Source organism: Lontra canadensis, unplaced genomic scaffold (assembly GCF_010015895.1).
Source record: "Lontra canadensis isolate GAN:19392208 unplaced genomic scaffold, GSC_riverotter_1.0 scaffold45, whole genome shotgun sequence".
Classification (NCBI taxonomy): Eukaryota; Metazoa; Chordata; class Mammalia; order Carnivora; family Mustelidae; genus Lontra; species Lontra canadensis.
This window is the reverse complement of record NW_022631039.1, coordinates 14,400,060-14,417,385: the sequence shown is the minus strand read 5'-3', so window position 1 is coordinate 14,417,385 and position 17,326 is coordinate 14,400,060. Positions and strand designations below refer to the sequence as shown.

The following is a 17,326-nucleotide window of genomic DNA, read 5'->3' as shown; positions in this document are numbered from 1 at the left end:
CTCTCCTCCACAAGGGCCCGGGGCTGCCCCCACCCCCTCACCAGTGCCAGGTCACTGTGCTGGCCCTGCTCCTCCACAGGCGTGTGCTGGGACAGGTAGACCAGGTAGGCGCTGATAGTCTGCGGGTCGGTCTCCATGTGGATGGCCTGGGGACGGAGGGCCATGTGAGCTTCGGCTGCAGGCCGTGCCCCCCCGCCCATCCTGGCACCGCCCCCACCTGCTGCAGCGCCAGGGCGGTGGTGGGCCTGACGCTGTCAAACAGAGGCAGCCGGGGCAGGTCCCGCAGAAGCCACTGGTAGCCGCGCAGCGCCTCCGGATCCCCGGGGTCGTCCTCCATTGGAGGCTCCTTCTCCTCGCCATCCCGCACACTGCCCTCCGACAGCACCAAGGACAGGCCCTGCAGGCAGACGTTCCCATGCCACGCCTCGGCCCCAACCCGCATGTGGGTCTCTGGGGACGGACACGTTCTCTCAAAGCCCCGGGAAGACGGGGGCCACCCAACGAACGAGGACACCGCGTCTGGTCACAAACACTTGAGCCGACGTGACAAGAGCAGTGCAAGCCGGTTTCCTTGGACAGTCGCCCAGCCCCTCAGAAGACAGGGCAAGGATGGTTATGAGGTTGCCCAGTCTCTCTCGGGGTCCAACTCCCCCTGACGGCACCCCATCCCCCCTCCAGTGTGCAGAACCCGCTGGACAGAGCCCAGGAGCATACAGGCTTGCCCATGCCATGGAGCAAGGGGGCAGGGGGCCAAACCTCACCTTCATGGCCAGCACCCTGGAGGCCACCTGGGAGGAGCCGAGGCGCCGCAGGAAATAGTCCAGCACCTCACATGTGGTCTGCTCGTCGGCCTTGGGGCCCAGCAGCAGGTCCTGCAGGCGCCCCAGCAGCTGCCGCTGCTTCTGCTGCCTCTGCAGAGGCAAAGGAGACCCCCGGTGGGCCTGTGGGGCCAGAGGCAAGAGCTGGCGCCCTGGGGGGCCTGGAGGCTAGGGGAGGGCACCGACCTGCCGCTTCTTGGCCTTTTGCTCTCTGCTCTCGCCCTCCTCCTCCTCCTCCCCAGAGGTGGCGTCGTCGGCCGCATCGTGCAGCAGGAACTCACACAGGCACTGCACAGGCAGTACGTCCAGGGAGCCCTCGCTTGACTGTACCAGGTCAGCCAGCCATGGCATGGACTGCGAGGAGGCCTGGGCGGGCGACATACACATTTAGCCTGCCCAGCACAAATGAGCCTGGTGCTTCCCCCACTGTGGCCCGTCTGCCTGCCTCCCTGCGTGGCCCGGCCACAGGGCACGGACTCTGCTTGTATGCGGGCAGCTGTGTATACAGCCACGGAGCCCATCCTCCTCGGCCTGGAGTCCTGGGCTGCCCTCTTCTGGCTACAGTCTCACTTAATGCCAAAGCCTGGGGCGCCTCTGCCAGGCCCCAGCCCCGCACCCCAGAGCCGCCTGGAACTCGCCTGCCTCTGGATGATGTTGAGGAGGAAATCCGGGTTTCGGCTCCGACACAGCAGGTGCCCGAGACGCAGGGACTGGTTGAGGCCTTTCACTTGGTCCAGGATGTGGGGCGGAGGCCTCCGAGGGGGTCCTCTGAAGGTCCCAGAGGACACGAGTGTTAGGGAGCCACGTGTGCACAGAGTCCCCAGAGCAATGGCCACATGTAAGGGCAGGGGGACGGCCTATGTCCCACCTAAGGCCGCCCCCCAGAGGCTCGGCAGTCCCTCCGTCCGCTCCTCCAACCATGCCCTCCCCCACAGCCCCGCCACCGCCCGATCCAGCTTGGCCCCAGGGCGTGGGCTCCACATACTGAGGGTCCAGGCTGGTGAGCTGCGACAGCAGAAGGCTGCTGCTCTCAGTGATGGTCTGCTTGGTGGAAGCCGCCGCCAGATGGCCCTCGAACGCCAGGATCTCCTGCTTTTCACGCTGGGAGGTCTGCAGCTCCCGATTAATCATCTCCGTCCGGGTCTCCTCGTCCGTCAGGGTGCACGGGGGGTATGAGTAGTTGCTAGGGACCGAACAGAAGGAACACGCTTCTGTGCCCGTCTGAGGCGTGTGGCCACCAGACAGCAGCCCACGGGGTCAAGGATGGCACAACCGATATCGGCTGCCAAGTGCTCCAGAGAGGCTGGCTGGGCCATCAGCAGTGCTGCTGGGTCGGGGCCGTGGGAGGGAGCCCCGTGCCCGGCCAGCTGCTCGCCCTCCGCAAGGCAGCCCGTGAGGCACCCCCAGAATCAAGCCCGGTAGGCGTCAGGATCCTGGATGCCCGCTCAGTCCTCCCCAGGCCAGAACCCCCTTCCACACGGCATCTGCAGGCCGACCAACTGCTCCCAGAGGCAAACACAGCTCCGCCAAGCAACCCAGCTGTCACGGGTTCTGAGATGGAACCCACCGCCTGTGACAGCATGCACCCGGCCACCGGCTCGGCTCGGCAGGAACACAGCAGACAGCAGGGTGCAGTCGCCCAGCCCAGGTGTCGAGCACCCATGCCCACGGTGTAGCTTGGCGGCTGTGGACCCCAGGCACCCAGTCCTCCTAGGTGGACTCACTTGGTCATCACCATCTCCATAAGCATCTTCAGCGTGGGGTACTCCTCCCAGGCAGCCAGGCCTAGGGAGCAAAGAGACAGCGGCTGGCGGCCAGCACACAGCACTCCTGCCCATCTGGGGTCCCGGCCCACCGCCCAATCCCCGGGCAGGCTCTACCCCGGATTCCAACAAGCAGGAAGTCCCGACAGGATGTTAAGAGCAGCACCCGGGGTGGGGGGGGGTGGGGGAGTGACCATGAGCTGGCCAGAGGGAGGCTCACCGATGTTCTCAGGGTTGAACGCCGCGACCACCAGCAGGAGGGGCCACGCCTTCCAGTAGAGGGTGGAGATGGCCAGGTTCGGTGGCTGGTACCTGAAATGCAAGGACACCCTGGCATGGCTTGGCCTAGGCAGTGCGAGGCAGTGATGGGACTCGGTCCTGACCAGGGTGGAATGGCCCAGAGACGATGTGGTGACGGACCAGCGAGGGGACTACTTCAGAGATCAAAATGTCGACACCTGTGACTCCACAACCCCTGGAACTGGTCGTTCAGAAACACCGGCGTCCCAGGAAGGGCACAGTGGCCACCATGACGCTACCCAGAACCCAGCTCCGGGACTCACCGCCCAGGTCCCCGCGTCGGCTGAGCCCTGGCATGCTGGCTGCTAAGTGTGAGCAAGGGCGGTCACAACCGAGATCTTAGTGTTCCCTATGGGTCTTATTCTCTCCGTTGGAGAGCCAGAAGCAGCCCTCTATCCACCCACACAAACTTTAACACTGCCTCCGTGACTTAAAAATCATGTTTACAACACACTTCTGATTAACGTGCAGCTCTTTCGGGTGATAGAACATTCTAGAGAGTGAAGCAGAATGTCACTGCTGCTGAGTACAAAGAAGATCCAAAAAGCCAACTTGGAGAGATAAGTGAACGGGCTGCCACGTGAGAGCGAGCAGGTCGGGAAGCAGAGCACGCACCAGCAGCCTGAAAAGGCAACAAAGAAATGAATGCCGGGCATGACAAACAGCATCGGGAAGAAAAAAAATCCTCAGGTACAAACAACGGAAGACGCGTGAGACTAACCCATTAGAAGCGGCAGGCCGATGCTGACAGGAGGAAGAGATCCAAACGAACGGAGACCAGAGCTTCGACACCGTGAACCTGGCCACACCCCCCAAACCCATCTGTACCCACAGTGATACCGTCAAAACCCCGCTGCGCTTTTTTCTAGAAATTAACAAGCTGACCCAAAAATTCATGGGGAAACACAAGGACCCAAAGAGCCAAAACAGCCTTGCAAAACAAAACTGGAGGACTCCCACCTCCCAATTTCGGAACTCAGCCTCGCCCACAGGTGTGAAGAGAGTGGCGCGGACACGGCACAGACACACGCACCAAAAGAACAGAACCATGAGCCCAGAAGAAAACACATGTCATCGTCACCTGATCGCCGACCAGGGTGACAAAACCTTCAGTGGGACGGGGAAAGGAGAACAGCCTTCAGTGCACGGTGCCGGCACCACAGGCTGTCCACGGAGGGAGAATGAAGTCAGACCTGATGAGCTAAAACTCTCTAGGTCTTGGGAGGACATGCTCTCAGAGCTCCGTGAGCCTGGGTAGGCCACGACAGCCAAGCAGCAGTACAGCAGCACATGGGGCCATGTCGTCAGTGGGTTCCTGCGCACAGCAGAGTGGGGGCGCCTGGACAAGCCACGCGAGCGCGGCCAGCAAACAGTGCTGGGGCAATGCCTCGTCCGCCGTGGCAGAGCGAACCTGGACCTGGCCTTTCGGTCCACATAACTAACTCGGGGGATCAGAGGCCTAAATTCCAGAGCTGAAGCCATAAAACACAGATGCAAATTTTCACGATCCCACACAAGGCAACAGTTCCTTAGAAATGACACAGGAGAACAAGAAATGGGAGAGAACCAGCAGGATGGGACTTTCCCACAACTAAAGCATTTGTCTCTCAGAGGCTCAAAGGGCACGATCAGGAGCTCGGACGACAACCCACAGGACGGGAAGACGTGTGCAGATTACAGACCTGTTTGCGGTCTACATGCAAAATAGAGAGCTTCCAGCAACAAAAATCCAAACCCCTCAACTTAAAAATGGACAAAGGACCCAGACAGACATCTCTCCAGACAAGATGGACACATAGCCAAACAGCACATGAAGGAAGTTCAGCGCCGTCACCGCTCGGAGACGCACCCGTGGGAGCCACAGCAGGACACCTCCGCACACCCGCTGGGACAGTGAGCGCAGGAGACACAGGCGCTGGCGGGGCGAGGACACAGCGGGACTGGAGCCCCGGGCGCTGCTGCGGAGAAGTCGGCAGCCCCTCAGCTAACCACGTGACCCCTGCCCCCCCAGGAGGAGCCCTGGAAACACAGGTCTGCACGGCATGGCAGAACGTCCTCGGCAGTGTTCTCGGGGCACCGGGAGCTTAAACAGAGCGTGGTATCCGCACGGAGCAATGCTACGCGGCCAGAAGGGAGTGCGGCCGTCTTACACCCCGGCTGAACCCCAGCGAGCCCAGTGAGGGGGGCCAGACGCAGGCCATGGGTCGCCGGCTTCTGTCACTGTGAGGTGTCCAACGACGTCCCAGCCACAGGGACAGAGCGCAGGTCAGAGGCTGCCCAGGGCTGTGTGCAGCAGGGCAGGGACGGCTCCCAGTGCGGGCATCTTGAGGAGGACAGACACGCTCTAAACCAGGACTGCGGCGGCGGCACCACAGCCCCTTGCATTTGCTGGAACCAGAGCACCAGCGACTCTGAGTGAGTGAGGCCTATGCGGACCTCAGCTCGATAAAGCGGATGGGGGACTCCACATGAACCCCTGCTGTGCGCCTGGGAACGTACGTGTGTGTGTGTGTGTGTGTGTGTGTGTGTGTGCGCGCGCGCGCGCCCGTAAACAGGAGAGAGAGACAGCTGGGCCGCGAGTCCCTGAGATGCGGGTGCGGGCAGGACAGCAGGCCTGGGGCCCCCGCAAGCTGTCCAGCCCCACGTCCAGCCTTGAGGGCCTTGCAGAGCATCTGTGCCTGGCACGCCCAACATGGGAGGAGGGGTGGAGGAAGGGAAAGACTGCCTTACCCGGGGGGGGAGCTGGATGTTCTCGGGGTGGTGGTAAGTGCACAGGTTCAGGACCGCGTCGATCAGCTGGATCCTCTCCACCTTCAGCACTTCCACGTCTGAAACCGAGAGCCACATGCAGCTGCCGGAAGCCCGCTCACACGCACCGGGGGGGCCCGGGGCACAGGTTCGGGCAGTGGGAGGACAGCAGGCAGATGGGGCCTCGCTCTCCAGCAGCTGAGGCATGGGCAGGGACAGGGATGGACACGGGCGGCCCAAGCAGGTGGGCCAAGGGCATAGACGCGGGCCCCGCGGCAGCCGGAGGAGGCAAGTGGCTCTCGTGGCATGGGTGCCATCCTCAGGACTGCTGGTGCGGCCCTTTCTGGGGGCAGACGCTGCACCTGCCGCCATGCATCCCATAGACAGCAAGCACAGACCCAGACACAGCGCCCTGAGTCATTGCCAGATGAATGCCCGCTGCCCTATCCCCGATTCCAGGGACCAGTCCAGCGGGCACGGGGCTGTGGGACGGAGCAGACGCCCAGCTAGACGCCAGGACGCGGGCCCACCCCAGCAGCCCGGGAGTATGCACATAGTTGCCCAAGGGGCATCTGCAGGGATGCGAGCAGCAGAGGCCCACTGGGGGAGGCCGTCACTGGGAGGGTGCCGGACCATGAGAAGGGACCCTCACCATCGGCCTGCACGGCCGCGGCTCGCTTCACCAGGTGGTCGGCAAGCTCCATGGCGTCTGCGGGGCCCAGTGGGAGCTCCCGGGACAGCCCGATGACCAGGATGCGCATCAGTGTGTCCTCCAGGATGGGCACCTCCGAGCAGAGGCGGAGGAAGAAGCTGTTGGCAGAGCAGGTAGGGCTGGCTCGGGAGGTGGCTGCACACGCCCCCCGCCCCATGCAGGAGAGGCCCCGGCTCCGAGTCTCGACCGGTCAGGGAGGGGGACACCATCCCGCTCCTGTGCTCACTCGCTCCCGAGGCCTCCGTGGACAAGGCCTGGCCACGCCGAGAAAGCGAGAAGGTGCCCGACCCCCAGGGGCACAGATAAACCAGCCACCACCCACAGCCGCCCACAGCACAACACAAGGAGGGGCAAGGAGCACGGGGGTGGGAGGCACGCAAGCTGGACGGGGCAGCAGGGACCCAAAAGTAAAGATGGCCGGGAGCCATTCAAGAATGCTCGAGAGATGGGGCCACGACACCGACCCGGGGAGGAAGGGCACGTGTACGTGGTGGCTGCTTGGAGGCGCAGAGGGAGCAGTGAGTTTGAGGGTCCCGCGGACATGGGCCAGCTGGAGCCCTGGGAATGGACGGCACTGCAGAGGCATGGCAGGTGTAGCACACGGGGACGGGGGAGGGGACAGGGATGGCGATCCGGGAGAACAGACAGAGGGAGCCCTGGCGTCCAGTGCTCATGGGAGCAGAGCCCCCCCCACACTGCCCCTGTGCACGCGGGGGGGCACGCTTACTTGCGGTCGCTCTCCGGGGGCCAGTTGTCCCACTTGTAGTAGGTCTCCGGCTGCTCCGTGAAGAGCACCTTGTGCAGGCTGTGGGGACAGAGGGGCTGTCGGTGCAGGTGCCCGGGGCTCTCCCCAGCCCACTGGGCTCTGCAGGGTGGAAACTGCAAGCTCTAGGCAGGGACTCCGGGGCATCTCTCAGAGCCTAGGCAGACCAGACCCTGCAGCTGAGCCCATGTCCCCTGCTCAGGGCACATCTCTGGCTGAGAGGCCAGCGCCAGCGCATGGCCACATCCAGCGTGGCAGGCTCCTGTGGGCTGGGCCCAGGGAAGGGGCCACCGTGGAAGCAGAGCGAGCCGGCCCATACCAGTGCACGTAGTCCTTGGGGGCGAGCTTGCTGATGGAGGGGACGACGGTGTGCAGCCACCACACGGCATCCCGCTGGATCGCGGCGATCTGGTTCTGGAAGGAGCGCAGTACCTCGAGGTCTGAAAAGGACATGCAGGGTCACGGTGTGCCTGCACCGCAGCCTCCCAGGGTCGGGGGTGAGAAGGGGCAGGGATGGGGTCTCCGAGCATCCATCCTCGCGCCTCCTACGGGCGACAGGAGGGATACACTGATGGACACCAACGCAGCTGGAGGAACACTCAGGGAACACCGCGTAAGCCTCCTGTGGGCCGGGGAAATTCCAGATAAAGAAAATCCCCAAATTCCCAAGGGTTTCATTCCCCACATTTTTCATGACTTCAAGACACTTGGGCAGCCTCTGCCGCCAGGCTCCCAGCAGGCTTCGTGATGAGACCAAGCAGCAGGACCACCCACCCCGGCCTCCTGCTCTCGGAAGTGGGACTGCAAGCCCGAAATGGCCCCCAGTGAGCAGATGACCTGAGCAGACAGCAGGCCCTGGGCCCAGAGAACAGGCAACAGCAACTTCCAGAAGCTCCCTGCGTGTCCGGGATGGTGGGTGGGTCCCCCGGGGGACAGCCTGCAGCCTTGGGAATGGCCCCCAGCCCTGCTCTCAAGCTGGGTGGCACCCGGTCTGTCCTGGGTCCTTACTTTTCTTCTCTCCTTTGTCCCAGGCGGTGCCAGCCTCCTTCACCTGCGCTGTGATGCCCAGCATCATGGCCACAGCCAGGACGTCTGTGACGTGTACCACAAATCGCTCCTGTAAGCACAGCCCCGCACAGCCAGGTTCGCGTGGGGCAGAAGCCCGCAGCCCAGAGGCCCTGCAGCCCACAGTCAGCCAGCGCAGGATGACGCCCAGGGAGCACTATGCCTGGAGACAACATGCGTGAGGAGGTACAGGGACCAGGAGCAGGTCAGCGAAAGGCTCAGACCATGGAAGAAAGTTCAGCTGACAAAGCCAGGCAAGGCCCACCATCTGGGGCGTGGGGCCATCTGCCAACTCACCCCTGTGGCTCTCAAAACCCTCCACAACCCTGCTCCTGTCCTCCTCCTCTCCCTCCGCACCTCAAAGTCCAACACCTCCCTAGGGCACACCTGTGGCTCCAGCAGCTCCAACTCTGTCCCCAAGTCCATCCCCACCTCCATGCCTCGCCAGAAGGTCACCCACATGCGCCCAGTCCTTCCTCAGATCCCACAGAGAATAGAACCCAGGCCACCCTCTGAGACCAGCCGCTGGCCACAAGGGGCGCCACCCATGGATGGCAGAAGAGGCCACGGAGCACGGGGCGGCGGGGGGGAGTGCACCTTGAACTCCATGTCCAGGTACTGGGGCTCCTTGCGCTCCTGCATGAGCCCAAGGCAGAAGGCCTGGAAGTTGACCTCGTGCTTGGTTTGCTTGATGATCTCCCGCAGCAGCGCCCGCGAGGCCCGCAGGTAGTCGTCCTTGTTGGTCAGCAGGTCCTGGAACACCATGGCCAGGAACTGGGAGGAGAGAGAACACCCAGGCAGGTCACTCCCCACCGCCACCAGCTCCCCTACCATCACAGGCCTTCCGTCGGGGCCTCCCTTGGCCCTGCGCGAGGCTTCCCACAGCCCTGCCGGGAAGACGGCCCTGTCTGTCTCCCTGGAGCACACTGGGCCTGAGCAAGCAGGAACGCTTCCACACTGGCCGCTCCCAGACAGCATGGCACAGTGGAGGACACGGCTTTCACTCTCAGGGCAGCTGGTTCGTGGGGGACCAGGCCTCGTTAAACCACTGCCTGGGGGTGAGGCGTGTCAGGCTCCCGGGCTGCGGGGATGAGCGAAGAGGGGATGGCAGAGTGGCGGCGAGAAGCGGCACCCCGCGCAGACGCCGTTTACAGCCCTAGCTCGCTCCAGCAACGATCCTAGAGCTGCTCTCGGCTCTCCCTTCACAAGCACCTGCAGTGCAGAGGACTCTCATACTGGGGACCCGAAGGCCAATGCCACAGATGCCGGTCCCGTTTGGGAAAGACCAGCCCTCAGAAGGGTGGGATGGGCCTTGGCTTGGAAACAGGGGCCTTTTTGGGGGGGCTCAGTGCTGCCTCCTCCCGAACAAGCTGAGCCCGGGCTTCTGAGGAAGATGCCCCATGGCAGGGCTGTACCCGCTCCGGACCCAACCTGAAGTCAGGCCACCGGGTGCTGCTACCTGGGCCCTCTATGCCCTCCTGGGCTTTCTCCCACGCAGCTCGGCCCATACCACCCACTGCATCCCAGCGCCCGGGGCTGCAGCTGCCACCGAGCACTCCTCTCCTCTCCCCATGTCCACAGGGGCTCCCGGGCTTGTGGCTGGCCCCCCGTGCTGCAGAGCACCCCACCTTTGGCGCCAGCTCCGAGCTGTGCTGCAGCACAGTGTAGAGGATCTGCATGTTGTTGGGGTTCCGGGCATTGGAGAGCTCGTTGAAGACCACAAACTTGATGGTGGTGCCCAGGTTGTCCTTGTGCGCGCTCAGCAGCTCCCTGGACACAGGGCAAATCAAGGGGCGCTGGTGCAGACTGAGGCCGCCCACCCTGCCACCCTCCTGCCCGCTGGCTCCCGCCTGGCTCCCCTCCCACTCCCCTGCCCGCCCTCCGGCTCCCCACCTCTGTCCCTGCCGCCCTCCCACCAGCTCCCGTCCGGGCCGCACCTGACACACAGCATGTAATGGTTCAGGAGGACCTTGGGCTTGAGGCGGATCTTGATCAGGTGCGAGATGACGTCCATGTCCTCCACACCGTGCGTGTTGCAGTTCATGCACACGGACATCAGCAGGTCCTGGGCAGGCCTGGTCAGCTACAGGGGGTGGGGCAGCGCCCCATCAGCCTCGCGCACAGCCCAGCCCCCACAGCGCCCCGGAGGAGGAGGCCCAGCCCCCGCCCTCACCTTGGGGTTCTGCAGCCACATCTCCAGCCTCTGCACGGCCATCAGCCGCACCTCCTTGTAGCCGCAGGTGGAGGTGAGCAGCCGCAAGAGGTTCCGCGACACGTTGTCAATGGGCTGCCGCCGGTTCAGCTGGTCACGGAGCATGTCCAGGACGTACTCCTCCACGCTCTCTGCCAGGTCGTCGTACCTAGGCCAGAGGGGCGGGGGGACAAAGGAAGGAGAGCTGGCTCCCCTCACGGGCCCACCCCGCCGGCCTCCCAGCCACACGCAGGGCCCCACGGGCGGGGGGCCGCTCGGCACGCCTACCTGGGCATGAGCTGGCCCTCCTGCTCGGGGCTGAGCTTTTCCTCAGCGATCAGGAGCTCCGTCTGGCTGTCCTCCTCCTCCGTGAGGGAAGGGTGAGGGCTGCTCCCTGTGGACCCAGGCACTTGTGGGCACATCTGCCAGCCACCCTGCGAGCACCCATCCCCGCCAAAAGCGGACCCCGTGGAGGGCGGTGACCTAACCCCCACCCCGGATGCTCCCTAGCCCGGCCACCCAGCGTGTCTTACCAGCACTGAGATCCCCGCCACTGCGTGCCACCTCCCCCTGCAGAAGCATGCTCTTGGGGGGCATCTTGGTGTTAAACGCCGTCTGGATGTTGTCCACAAAAGTCTTGCAGTGCGGGCTGTCCACCCAGATCCGCTCACCCAGGGAGTCTTCGATGTATACCTGCATGGGACAGATATCCACACTCCTGGCCCCTGCTGGGCAGTTCTCTTCTGCCCGCGCTCTGTGGGTCCCAAGACAGGTGCTTCCCCAAGCACCTCCAGTTGCCTGGGGTGGGAGGGGGCTCCCAGAACTACCTCCCCAGCGACCAGCACAGGAGACAGATGCCCCGGGCTGCCAGATAAGCAGCCTCCTGAGAGGACACACTCAGGTTGGCCTCTTTTTCCTACCGGGGTCCTGTGCTCTGGCCCCATCACCCCAAGCAGGGTGGAGGTCCCAGGGAGCTGCCCAGGAGAGGCGAACCCACCTTGACGAAGATCTCAGGCCAGTTCTCATCCTCTTCGTATGCAGCCATGAGCAGGTTACAGGCCAACACGGACACTAGACTGTTCCCCTTGGCCTTGAAGTTGATGGAGGCGTCCCGCCGCAGAAGGCTGCACAGAGCCTATGAAAGACAGCATGTCATCAGGGAAGCAGTGCCCTGCACACAGGGCAGAGCTGGCAAGCTTCTGGAGAAGCGGATTGGGGTGGGAGGGGACGGGACATGAGGCCAGAGTGAGGGCCTGTCTCACTCAGCCTGGCCCTCACCTCAATGACCCCCTCTGTGGCAAAGATGTTGGGCTTGATCTTGGCTAGATACATGAGGCTCAGGTACAGTGCGCCATCAGGCTTGGCCCGCGTGGCCTTCAGCTGCTTCACAGCCCCACAGAGCACGCCCTCGATCCGGCCGTCATTGCCCTCCAGCTCGGCAGCCTCGATCTCGTCCAGCAGCACGGACGGCGGCACTGGCAGGTACAAGAAGGGCATCATTAGAGTGGGCAGCCAGGAGCAGAACCCGCCTTCAGGGTCCCTCCCAAAGCCAGGGGACAAGAGGGTAAACCCACAGAAGCCCAGTGAGTGAGGGTCTCAGGGCTGTGCCACGGGTCCCCCACCTCCAAGGACAACAGCTGGGAAGGGAGCAGGGTGCCTGCTGCCCGCCTCACGGGGCCCGACCCAGCCAACGACAGGCCACCACAGGAACAGCGCCCTCCAGACTCCGAGCACCGGCCCAGCCACCTCCAGACCTCTCCCTACGTCCCTCATGGCTACTCTGGGTTTAACTGTTCCTGCACTACGTTTTTCTACAAATAGGTCAACTTTTTCTAAGTTTTCAAATTAACCAGCCCAATGCCATTCATTGCCTTTCCTCTTAACAGCGGCCGCTTCTCTGCTGGTCTCCCCGCCTGGCGCTGCTGGCCCTCTCAACTCAGATCCGCCCCGCAGGGTTTTGCTTCAATGGTCTCTGCTCCTTGGGTTTTGACCTTCTCTCCCGTGTTCACTTCCACCATTTCTTCATGCTTCCTTGCCCCCTCCTTTGCCGTTGTGCATCCGTGGCACGCGGAGCTCACCGACCTCCCTGTGCGGTCAGCCCCTGGAGCACGCCACAGGTCCACCGCGCCCCTTCCTGGAGTGACAACCCGTGTCGCTCCGACGCAGAGAGTGCAATCCCCACCGTAGCATCTTCTCTGACCCAAGAGAGTGTTCTGGTGGTTTTTAAAGATGCAAACACGCAGAGGGAGGTGTTGCCGTTGGTATGAGTTAACCGTTTGAGGGCAGAGGACTCAGTGATACCCACTGGACGCTTTCCAGGTGCCTGGGACACGAGGCAAGCAGGCCGCGCAGACGCACTGGATGCCATGAAGACGTCGACCTTCCACATGCCCGGGGCTATGCACGGCTGTGCTGTGTTCTGCCTTCTGTTTGCTTAACACGTTTGTAAAGTGCTTCATCACTCAGCGCACATTTTCCGTAACTGCATTTCATTTCATCTCCAGAAGCACCTCGTACAGGAGATGCCAGCTGGGGCCTCAGCCCTCGGTGCCAGGAGTGGGTGCCATGGGGCTGGCGGGGCGGTGGCCCGGGGAGGGTTGGGCTGGATGAGAGGTCTGATTCACCCCTGAAGCCCAGCAAGCCCCAGCCGCGTCTCCTGCTCCTCCTGCCCCGGGGCTCCCCGCTGCTGACTTCCTCTTCCCTGCCTGCCAACTTCGGTTCTTGCCCCCGAGAGCTGCCCAGACCTCACTTCTTCCCCAGGCACGGTTCCATTCTCCAGGACACATGCCTCGCTCAGCGGCTTATTTTCTAATGTCCTCAACCACCTGTCAAAACCCTGTCCAGACTTCAAGGCTCAACGTCACTGATCCCTCATGGGTCTTCCCTGTGCCAAAGCTGTCATGTGAATCCCTGTGCTCAAAACCTGGGGCTAGCTTGATATTTCACGGATCTGATCTATAAGGGTATCGTGGAGCAGCCAGAAATAACCAATGGGAAGATGACACAGAAAAGCAGGGCCAACCTGATGTGCACATAGATTAAAAGCTCTTCTATAAATAACAGAATTATAAGTGATTTTTAAAAAACTCTCCCTGGACGTCACTGGTGTTGTAGCACCACGTCCTGAAGTGAAGAAACGGAGACAGACGAGCCCTTCACTGTCCGTGGAGATCACTGAAGTCCAAATGCCCACGCAGCAGGCAGAGAGGAAAACGCATAAGAACACAGAGCCCACAAAACAAGGCTCTGGTCTCCGTTTCTGCTGATGTCCAATGCGCAGACCAGACACAGAGGATGCGCGCAGCGAGCACATAAGAGGAATCACCAGGCAAAGAAAGGATTCTGCTCCCCGAAGAACAGCTGCTGTCAGCGCAGCAGGGGCACCCCCTCATGACGTGGGAGCAGCTGAAGAGTCACCAACCATCTGTCTCCCAGCTGACAGAACACCAGCACAGGCTGCTGAGCTCACTCGCCAGCACGAGCTCCCGCAGCTCGTCGGGGCCTGAGACCCGCCTGTGCCACGCTGCCCTGGGTCCCATTAACACTTCCCATCTCCATCCCAGTTTGGAAGCACATGGCAGTAAAGGCACCTGCGTGAGGAGTGCTTTGCAGAACAGACTCCCTGATGACTCCTCTCCCTCATTCTCCAGAGAACCTGTGTTCCACTCTGGTGCTAAGCCTGGAAGCTGCCTTCAGCGCATCATCTGGGAGGCGGCCGCAGGGTGGGATGTGCTTTCTGGGAAGGGAAGCCCAGAAACCAACTTTACCTTCAATTGGGACCACAGATGGCTCTTTAATGGATGGAGAGATGGCGCGCTTTTCCGCCACTGCAGCCTCAGCCAGGCGCCCCAGGGCACTCAGGGGGGGTGTGGACGAGAGTTTGGGGCGCTTGGTGAGGCCGGTCAGGGCTGAGGCGCCCGCCAAAGCGGCTGCAGCATCCCGCTTGCGCTCAGAAGGCAGGCCAGAAGGGGCAGGCTTCAGCAGGGTGGACGCTGTTTTGGATTCATTGGCCTGACCCTTTGAGCCCAGAGCAATGAAGTCTCCTGGTGGAGGGTGCCCTGCAGAGAAGAGGGGTGAGCAAACACGCACTTTAGGTGGTGGCGGTGGAAAGGGTGTTGGAGATGGACCAAAACCTCCCACGGTCTCCAAGGGGATTAAACAAGGGTCAGGGCAGGCAAGGGACAAGTGGCCAGCAAGCCCAGGGCGCAGCTGTGTCTGGAGCACTCAGGGACAACAGGGGCTGACAGTCACGCCGTGCTCACCACAGAGCAGGCCTGGGCAGGACCGTGAGCCAGGCCGCGACCTCCACGTTGCAGAGGAAAACAAGGGACAGACTGAGCTCTCGGTGGCAGAGGCCGATCTGATGCCAAGCAAGCCCCCCCCGCCCTGGGCTCCCAGCGCCGGCCCGCCCTCGGCTCCCCCGCCCGGGATGTGGTGCGCACAGGGAGCCCGCCACCCGGAGCCCCGCCGCTGCCGCAGCCCAAGCCCACACCTGACGGCTTGGCCGCCGCGCTGGGCCTGCGCACCGTCGCGGGCTTGGCGCGGTTCATCCCGTCCCCCGCCCCGCGCTGGCCGCCGAGGTGTCAGCCGCGGAGAAAGCCGGCGCCGGGTCCGCCGTCCCCGCTCATTCATTCATTCGCCCCGGGGCCGTCGGGCCTGCGGCCTGCGGGCGCACGGGCAGAGACCGCCGCGCGGGGCGACTCCGGGAGGCCGCGGATGCCCGCCTCCGATCGGCCGGGCGGGGAGCGGAGTCGCCGGCAGCCGCGGCCCACGAACCACCGTCCGCCAGAACCGGCCCGGCGCAGCCTTCAGGACCGCCCCGGAACCGGAAGTCGCCGCCGCCGCCCTCAGCGGCCCACTTCCGGAGCTACCGGAAGCAAAACTCCGCCGCAGGGGCGCGCGGGCGGCGACGGGCCGGGGACCGCTGCGTGCTGCCTGCGGCGCTCTCTGGCGGCGGGAGGCCGGCCGGGCGCCGAGCCGTCTAGCACCTGCTGATGCAGGTGAGGGTGACGTCACTGAGCCATGCTCCCGTGGACGCGCAATGTGGGATGGGGTACGGGATTCTGACCCCGCCGCGCTGCACCTCCAGGGTCCTGCTGTCCTGTTTAATTGTCCAAGGGCAGGGTCTGGGGTGCCCAGCGTGGAGTGAGGAGGGGACTAGGTAGGGCTGGGAGTGGGCACAACTCACATTAAAACCGGGATTGTGGGTGGGGCGCCTGGGTGGTTCAGTGGGTTAAGCCTCTGCCTTGGGCTCAGGTCATGATCCCAGGGTGCTGGGATCGAGCCCCAAATCGGGCTTTCTGCAGGGAGCCTGCTTCCCGTCTCTCTCTGCCTGCTTCTCTGCCTACTTGTGATCTCTCTCTGTCAAATAAATAAATAAAATCTTTAAAAAATAAAAAATAAAAAATAAAACCGGGGTTGGGGGGAGGAGAGGCATCTGTCCCAGCCTCAGTTTCCCTGCTTGCACAGTGGGTCTCTGCAACCTCTCCCAGTCCCTTTGTTGGCAGAGGAGGAGTCCAGCCTCCTAGAGTGAGGGCTCCATGGCAGCAGAGAACCCCTGGCCCTACTCCTCCCAGAGGTCTGGGTGTGTCCAAGGGGTGTCTGGCTGCAACCCCACCTGGCAGCAGGAACCAGGCCCGGAGCAACTACCAGGCCCACAGCCCCGCACTCACAAGCTAAGTGCCTTTCTTTATGGAGTGGACAGCCTGGCCTGAAGGGACAAGCCATGTGCACAGACACTGAGCTCCATGCTCCTACCAGAGCACGTGCTTCAGCAAGGCAGAGGCTAAGAGACCTTAGTCCATCGGGGCTGCGGGCAGGAAGGGCTAGCTTCAGGGGAGAAGGAGGGTGTGGAGCCCAGGTGAAGACTGGCAAAGGGCACGCACCGTGGAGGCACCGCTAACTGGGTCCACGGGTGGGCAGTGGCCAGAGAGGGGAGATGGGGCCCAGCCTCCTGATGGTCCCATCCACAGAGATGGCAGTGGGTCCCTGTGTGTATCCCAGAGGGATTCAGGAAAGCTCACCATTACAAGCCTGTGTTGGCCCTGCCTGGAGTCCCTCCATCTGTGGGCACTGGTAGAACCGGTGGCCTCGGCAGGCAGGAGGGAGGCTCCTTTGTCCCAGGGAGAGGGTATCACTCAGAGCCCAGAACCGCACTCTGGTGTGCCTGGTGGGGCCCTTCTGTCCTCCACAGAGGAAGGGAGGTGGTATTGGGGCCATGTTGCTGGGGGCAGTGTAGGGTGTAAATTGGAAAGCCTGTGGGAGATACCCGGTGGCCAGTAGTACTCCCACAAACAGCGCCCACTCTCCCTGCTGTGGTTGTTGTCATAACTCAGACCCTCGGGCTCCAGGAAGCAGGCCAGGAGGTGAGCAGGGGAAGAACTAAGGCCCAGGGTCTGTGCTACCCCAGGGCTAGAGGGTGGGACCCCTGTGATGGGATTAGTGTCCTTTTGAGAAGAGACGGGTGAGTCCTCTCCCACTGCTTGCCCCAATAGTACCCCCCCCCCCACACACACAGAAGCACCTGTGGCTAGGTGCTGTCTGCAGGCTGGAAAGCCTGCTCTCACCAGACGCCAAGGCTGTGGGCAGCTGGATCTCTGACTCCCAGCCTCCAGAACCTGGAGAAGGAAGTGTCTGTGCTTTGGGCCCCTTGTGGTACCATGCTGTAGCAGCTGGAACCAAAGCCTTCCTCCTGCTTTTGTGGCCTTGGGAGAGGGAGACGAGGGCGCTAGTTCCAGCAGGCGTGTGTGGCACTCACAGGGCAGAGGCAACCAGAGGCCTCCTGAGGTTCCAGCCACACCTGCCGGCAGCGCCCCCCCCCCACCGACTGCCTTCCTTGTCTCCCCCACCCACAGCCCCCGCCCCTGCGGGAACGCGAGGACCCACGTGCATGAGCTCGGAGGACAGGATGGGCACTGCATAGGAGCTCAGGGTGGGAGGATGACCGCTGCACCCCATCACCCCGGC

The 17,326-nt window shown here is 62.9% G+C and overlaps 1 protein-coding gene across 1 annotated transcript in view; it reads right to left on the bottom strand.

Moving 5' to 3' along the window:
* INTS1 (integrator complex subunit 1) overlaps positions 1-15,126 on the bottom strand; it is a 28,934-nt gene extending 13,808 nt beyond the window's left edge. Inside the window, exons 1-23 of the mRNA XM_032872824.1 lie at positions 14,853-15,126; positions 14,128-14,418; positions 11,639-11,835; positions 11,358-11,495; positions 10,894-11,053; positions 10,649-10,754; positions 10,343-10,529; positions 10,107-10,252; positions 9,798-9,939; positions 8,767-8,943; positions 8,113-8,221; positions 7,424-7,544; positions 7,069-7,146; positions 6,282-6,439; positions 5,604-5,709; positions 2,802-2,893; positions 2,543-2,603; positions 1,804-2,001; positions 1,457-1,586; positions 1,005-1,184; positions 762-911; positions 218-397; positions 42-146 (exon numbers count right to left, since the gene is read on the bottom strand). Of these exons, the coding sequence (XP_032728715.1) occupies positions 42-146; positions 218-397; positions 762-911; positions 1,005-1,184; positions 1,457-1,586; positions 1,804-2,001; positions 2,543-2,603; positions 2,802-2,893; positions 5,604-5,709; positions 6,282-6,439; positions 7,069-7,146; positions 7,424-7,544; positions 8,113-8,221; positions 8,767-8,943; positions 9,798-9,939; positions 10,107-10,252; positions 10,343-10,529; positions 10,649-10,754; positions 10,894-11,053; positions 11,358-11,495; positions 11,639-11,835; positions 14,128-14,418; positions 14,853-14,910 (3,270 nt within the window). The 5' untranslated portion in view covers positions 14,911-15,126. The remainder of the gene's footprint in view (positions 1-41; positions 147-217; positions 398-761; positions 912-1,004; positions 1,185-1,456; positions 1,587-1,803; positions 2,002-2,542; positions 2,604-2,801; positions 2,894-5,603; positions 5,710-6,281; positions 6,440-7,068; positions 7,147-7,423; positions 7,545-8,112; positions 8,222-8,766; positions 8,944-9,797; positions 9,940-10,106; positions 10,253-10,342; positions 10,530-10,648; positions 10,755-10,893; positions 11,054-11,357; positions 11,496-11,638; positions 11,836-14,127; positions 14,419-14,852) is intronic.
* Positions 15,127-17,326: the final 2,200 nt, after the last annotated feature.